The 7357-nt window shown below is 38.1% G+C and overlaps 1 protein-coding gene across 1 annotated transcript; it reads right to left on the bottom strand.

The window, feature by feature from the left end:
• Nucleotides 1-960: 960 nt before the first annotated feature.
• On the bottom strand, nt 961-2336 carry LOC146734990 (nodal homolog 3-A-like). The gene is made up of 2 exons (XM_085506712.1): nt 1961-2336; nt 961-1847 (listed from the first exon to the last, which is right to left on the bottom strand). Exons 1-2 carry the CDS (start codon nt 2334-2336, stop codon nt 961-963), a joined length of 1263 nt encoding a protein of 420 aa, XP_085362838.1.
• Nucleotides 2337-7357: the final 5021 nt, after the last annotated feature.

The raw sequence follows: 7357 nt of genomic DNA, 5'->3' as shown, positions 1-7357 counted from the left end.
GGAAGTGAATAGACGGTACTGCTCTGAGGAAGCGCGAATAATTACTACATCATGCAGTATCCTCCAAATGAATATCTTACAACGATTACTATCATGACTTCATATAAATAAGTGATGGGCTTCCGTGTACAGTGACAATGCGCTTTGCTGAATCTTGCCGCATAACATATTTTGACGTTCTCCAATTATGTAGTGGAAGCGCCATCACCGATTAATGTTTATTATCCGTCTTTTTTGTTTGTTTTTGTTTGTTTGTTACGTGACAATTGTCACAACAAAGCTTGACCGAGTTAACACATTTGTCGTGCCGTTAACATGTGTAAAGAAACTTGTGGCGCTATTGCCTAATATCTATTTCTATCATTTTGTCCAACCATAATGATCAACTGGTATTAATCATCATCGAGCGCCGATACAATGAATAATAGTTTCTAATCTATAGTTTTCTTTAATGACTAACTTTTAAGTGCATAGCAATATGCCAATTTTGTTCATTTTTCATGCAATTAAACACAGACTATAAAATGGCAAAATATGCTAAATTTAGACTCTGTCTCAATTTACCGACACTGACAGAGTGATGGCGCTTGAACTCCTTGTCATGCTTATCCAACAATGTCGGAACAAGTTCTCACCTGCGAGAAAATAAAACTCGTGTTAGTTCGAATCGCTATCCGTTGCACATGTGAGACATATATCTGTTTGGTTTTTAGCTCTCCTTATACCGCTTATATTTGAAGATGCAATGCAACGTAATTGCTTCATTGTATATTTTACATCATAATATGTGATTGAAATGTCAGTGCGAGTATGTTGTATGAGGACAAATAGAAAGCTATTATTAATATATATTTATTATTATTATTATTATTATTATTAACTGTTCACAATAATATATAAATTTGTTTTATACATACGTAGATTATTAATAGTACAAAGCAAAGAATGTGTAGAATAATGCTATCTGCAACCACACTCCTGGACAATCATGTCTTCGTGTTCTTTAACAACGATATTGCCACGTTCATAGTATATCATACTTAAGGGCGATAATTTTACAGGAACACAGCTCGGAGTCGGAACGTGGTTTGAACTCACTTTGCGGACCATGCCCTGTATAATAGCATGGTTAGTGGGATTACCATCCGCTCGACTGGAACACGATCCAACACATTGAAAAGCATTAAAGGTTTTTGGAAAAATAACCCAAGCGCTCCATCCAATTTTCTCAAAGTCTACCATTAGATCAGATTTTTCACATGGATATGCAGGTCTGTCAACCAGCTTATTATTTTTCTTGCCATTTCCTCTCTTTTTCTGTCGTTTTCCACTGGATTCGTCGGGAGCTCGTATGACACGATTAAGAGGAAACATATTTTTTTCCTGGCGATATAGTTTCTTGTCAGATTTCTTGTACTTCTTCTGTGTCTGTGTGAATGTAACCAGTATGGCTTCATTGTTGATAACCCACATTTTTGCCTTTGAAGTATCATCGTTGTCATATGCAATACCGAGTTCTAAGGTGAAATTTACATTCTTCGACTTCACCAATCGTCTGACAAGTTTGGTGACTTTCAACAAAACCATGGCGTTGTTATTTTTTAAACATACATTCTGCACTCTCTGTGAAATAACTGAATCCCTTTGATGGCAAGTTTTGTTGTTGTCTTCTTGGCAACGTACTTCAATGATTTCATAAAGCGTGATCCGGACCTTCTTTTTGATGTGGTAATCTGGAAACGGTAATCTGACTTCAGCAAGCCGGAGTTTGTCTCCACGATTTAGAACACCAACATCAAAGGCGTAACGATACAGCAGTTGTGAAGTTGCTTCATGGCGAGTAATGCCTGGAAAGGAAAAATAAGAAAAGCTCAATCGCATGGAATTTGATTTGCCGAATGGATGCGCTATAAATTTTGTCACATGATTACATTGTTATAAATAATATTGTATTACTCACCTAATAACCTTGTAGAAAAACTTCTAATGGTGTCTGATTTTCTGATAGCCCTTTTTTCATATCTTAAATTACTGCCGTCATTGTTCTGCATGGCGTTGTAAAGTTCCAACATATATGACGCGGCAACAGGCTGGTGTTTTTGTAAAGTCTGATTAAACTCCTCTGCCAGTGTATCAATCGAACCGCCATAATGTTTCATCTGAGGAATACCTTGCTGATTTGACATGCCCGGCGAATCTTGGTCGCAATGAATGAGTATCTCTTCAGGATACATATTGTTTGTATTCTGTGCTACCAGAAAATCAAATGCGAAGACTACTGTGACTTGGAATATGAGTATATACTGCATAGAAGACATCGCGGTGTGTCGTTGCATAGCAAGTGTTCGTAACAAGGACGAAAACTGAATGACGGTACCCGATACCCATAGCGCTTATATATCGTCTACAATGCACATTAACATAACAGATCATTTACACGCGGCGAGTACAGTAATTTCAAAGAAGGCGCGAAGAATGTCGGGTCAGATTGAACATACTCCTCAGGAGCTATAGGTGTTAAATGTAATATAATTATTTATGGCTGCCGACAAAGGAAATTAAATGAATCGGCATTTAATGTGTTATGTAGTGACAACTGACCCATCACATCAACTACAATGGGTTTTATAGAAGTGCATTAAAACAATGCGTTATTATTTGCCTAAATAATAATTGTAATCTACGAATTATGTGTCGCTGTGGCGTAACGGATAGCGTGTCGGCTGTTATTTGAAATAAAGGCTAGTTGAAGACCATGTGTTCGAATCCCAGTGAATATACAAATCAATTTTCTAGTGCTTCGTCAGGGTTATATGTTGTTACTCATTCAGATAAATAAACGACAAACCAATGCAACCGTATTTTTACCTTACATATTAACTAGTGCTGCTGAGCAATACATGACGCCGGTAATATTCATATACATGGTTGTTACTAGGCTATTGCATTGCTTACAAATTGCGCTGCTACTGGTACCATCCATCGCCTAGTGTCGGCTAAACTTACCAGAGCTCTATCGATCCTTATGCCCATGTGTAAAAAATGAAGTTAACCTAGTTGATCGTCTACCTCCAGCCGGTAATATTCATAAACATGGTTGTTACTAGGCTATTGTATTGCTTACAAATTGCGCTGCTACTGGTACCATCCATCGCCTAGTGTCGGCTAAACTTACCAGAGCTCTATCGATCCTTATGCCCATGTGTAAAAAATGAAGTTAACCTAGTTGATCGTCTACCTCCAGCCGGTAATATTCATAAACATGGTTGTTACTAGGCTATTGTATTGCTTACAAATTGCGCTGCTACTGGTACCATCCATCGCCAAGTGTCGGCTAAACTTACCAGAGCTCTATCGATCTTTATGCCCATGTGTAAAAAATGAAGTTAACCTAGTTGATCGTCTACCTCCAGCCTTAGATTCTACGAAGATGTGAAAAGTTTACACGTTCGGCGTGCCATTAAAATGTCGGCATTGGAAGTAAATAGGCGGTACTGCTCTGAAGAATAAATAAGAGATGGGCTTCCGTGTACAGTGACAATGCACTTTGCTGAATCTTGCCGCATAACATATTTTGACGTTCTCCAATTATGTAGTCGAAGCGCCATCACGGGTGGATGTACAACGATTACTATGACTTTATATATTCATACAATAAGAGATGCGCTTCTGTGTACAGTGGCAAGGCGCTTTGCTGAATCTTCCCGCAAAAAAACATTTTGACGTTCTCCGATTATGTAGTGGAAGCGCCATCACCGATTAATGTTTATTATCCGTCTTTTTTGTTTTTTTACGTGAAAATTGTCACAACAAAGCGGGACCGAGTTAACACATTTGACTTGCCATTAACATGTCGGCATGTGTAAAGAAACTTGCGGCGCTATTGCCTGATATCTATTTCTATCATTTTGTCCAATCATAATCAAGTGGTATTAATCACCAAGCTCCAATACAATGGATAACAGTTTCTATATCGATGTACTCATTCTTGTTTCGTTTGATGACCCACCGTTACAGCGTTCAAGGACCATCATACGATCTATGTTGGATAGTTCACACATATTCAACATCAACAATCCTAGAATTGCAGTTCTTTCTCCATATACGGGGTCCTAGTTTCTACGAAGATGTGAAAAGTTTACACGTTCGTCGTGCCATTAAAACGTCGGCATTGGAAGTGAATAGACGGTACTGCTCTTAGGAAGCGCGAATAATTACTACATCATGCAGTATCCTCCAAATGAATATCTTACAACCATTACTATCATGACTTCATATAAATAAGAGATGGGCTTCCGTGTACAGTGACAATGCGCTTTGCTGAATCTTGCCGCATAACATATTTTGACGTTCTCCAATTATGTAGTCGAAGCGCCATCACGGGTGGATGTACAACGATTACTATGACTTCATATATTCATACATATAAGAGATGCGCTTCTGTGTACAGTGACAAGGCGCTTTGCTGAATCTTGAATTGCCGCATAACATATTTTGACGTTCTCCAATTATGTAGTGGAAGCGCCATCACCGATTAATGTTTATTATCCGTCTTTTTTGTTTGTTTTTGTTTGTTTGTTACGTGACAATTGTCACAACAAAGCTTGACCGAGTTAACACATTTGTCGTGCCGTTAACATGTGTAAAGAAACTTGTGGCGCTATTGCCTAATATCTATTTCATATCTAATACGTACTTCAATGTTTTCATAAAGCGTGATCCGGACCTTTTTTTTGATGTGGTAATCTGGAAACGGTAATCTGACTTCAGCAAGCCGGAGTTTGTCTCCACGATTTAGAACACCAACATCAAAGGCGTAACGATACAGCAGTTGTGAAGTTGCTTCATGGCGAGTAATGCCTGGAAAGGAAAAATAAGAAAAGCTCAATCGCATGGAATTTGATTTGCCGAATGGATGCGCTATAAATTTTGTCACATGATTACATTGTTATAAATAATATTGTATTACTCACCTAATAACCTTGTAGAAAAACTTCTAATGGTGTCTGATTTTCTGATAGCCCTTTTTTCATATCTTAAATTACTGCCGTCATTGTTCTGCATGGCGTTGTAAAGTTCCAACATATATGACGCGGCAACAGGCTGGTGTTTTTGTAAAGTCTGATTAAACTCCTCTGCCAGTGTATCAATCGAACCGCCATAATGTTTCATCTGAGAAATACGTTGCTGCTTTGACATGCCCGGCGAATCTTGATCGCAATGAATGAGTATCTCTTCAGGATACATATTGTTTGTATTCTGTGCTACCAGAAAATCAAATGCGAAGACTACTGTGACTTGGAATATGAGTATATACTGCATATAAGACATCGCGGTGTGTCGTTGCATAGCAAGTGTTCGTAACAAGAACGAAAACTGAATGACGGTACCCGATACCCATAGCGCTTATATATCGTCTACAATGCACATTAACATAACAGATCATTTACACGCGGCGAGTACAGTAATTTCAAAGAAGGCGTGAAGAATGTCGGGTCAGATTGAACATACTCCTCAGGAGCTATAGGTGTTAAATGTAATAAAATTATTCATGGCTGCCGACAAAGGAAATTAAATGAATCGGCATTTAATGTGTTATGTAGTGACAACTGACCCATCACATCAACTAAAATGGATTTTATAGAAGTGCATTAAAACAATGCGTTATTATTTGCCTAAATAATAATTGTAATCTACGAATTATGTGTCGCTGTGGCGTAACGGATAGCGTGTCGGCTGTTATTTGAAATAAAGGCTAGTTGAAGACCATGTGTTCGAATTCCAGTGAATATACTAATCAATTTTCTAGTGCTTCGTCAGGATTATATGTTGTTACTCATTCAGATAAATAAACGACAAACCAATGCAACCGTATTTTTACCTTACATATTAACTAGTGCTGCTGAGCAATACATGACGCCGGTAATATTCATAAACATGGTTGTTACTATGCTATTGTATTGCTTACAAATTGCGCTGCTACTGGTACCATCCATCGCCTAGTGTCGGCTAAACTTACCAGAGCTCTATCGATCCTCATGCCCATGTGTAACAAATGAAGTTAACCTAGTTGATCGTCTACCTCCAGCCTTAGTTTCTACGAAAATGTGAAAAGTTTACACGTTCGGCGTGCCATTAAAATGTCGGCATTGGAAGTAAATAGGCGGTACTGCTCTGAGGAATAAATAAGAGATGGGCTTCCGTGTACAGTGACAATGCACTTTGCTGAATCTTGCCGCATAACATATTTTGACGTTCTCCAATTATGTAGTCGAAGCGCCATCACGGGTAGATGTACAACGATTACTATGACTTTACATATTCATACAATAAGAGATGCGCTTCTGTGTACAGTGGCAAGGCGCTTTGCTGAATCTTCCCGCAAAAAAACATTTTGACGTTCTCCGATTATGTAGTGGAAGCGCCATCACCGATTAATGTTTATTATCCGTCTTTTTTGTTTTTTTACGTGAAAATTGTCACAACAAAGCGGGACCGAGTTAACACATTTGTCTTGCCGTTAACATGTCGGCATGTGTAAAGAAACTTGCGGCGCTATTACCTGATATCTATTTCTATCATTTTGTCCAATCATAATCAACTGCTATTAATCACCAAGCTCCAATACAATGGATAACAGTTTCTATATCGATGTACTCATTCTTGTTTCGTTTGATGGTCCACTGTTACAGCGTTCAAGGGCCATCATACGATCTATGTTGGATAGTTCACACATATTCAACATCAACAATCCTAGAATTGCAGTTTTTTCTCCATATACGGGGTCTTAGTTTCTACGAAGATGTGAAAAGTTTACACGTTCGTCGTGCCATTAAAACGTCGGCATTGGAAGTGAATAGACGGTACTGCTCTGAGGAAGCGCGAATAATTACTACATCATGCAGTATCCTCCAAATGAATATCTTACAACGATTACTATCATGACTTCATATAAATAAGTGATGGGCTTCCGTGTACAGTGACAATGCGCTTTGCTGAATCTTGCCGCATAACATATTTTGACGTTCTCCAATTATGTAGTGGAAGCGCCATCACCGATTAATGTTTATTATCCGTCTTTTTTGTTTGTTTTTGTTTGTTTGTTACGTGACAATTGTCACAACAAAGCTTGACCGAGTTAACACATTTGTCGTGCCGTTAACATGTGTAAAGAAACTTGTGGCGCTATTGCCTAATATCTATTTCTATCATTTTGTCCAACCATAATGATCAACTTTTATTAATCATCATCGAGCGCCGATACAATGAATAATAGTTTCTAATCTATAGTTTTCTTTAATGACTAACTTTTAAGTGCATAGCAATATGCCAATTTTGTTCATTTTTCATGCAATTA

This window comes from Saccoglossus kowalevskii, chromosome 13 (genome assembly GCF_978046115.1).
Source record: "Saccoglossus kowalevskii chromosome 13, keSacKowa6.1, whole genome shotgun sequence".
NCBI lineage: Eukaryota > Metazoa > Hemichordata > Enteropneusta > Harrimaniidae > Saccoglossus > Saccoglossus kowalevskii.
Note: the sequence above shows the minus strand (reverse complement) of the source record. Positions and strands in the feature narration are given on the sequence as shown.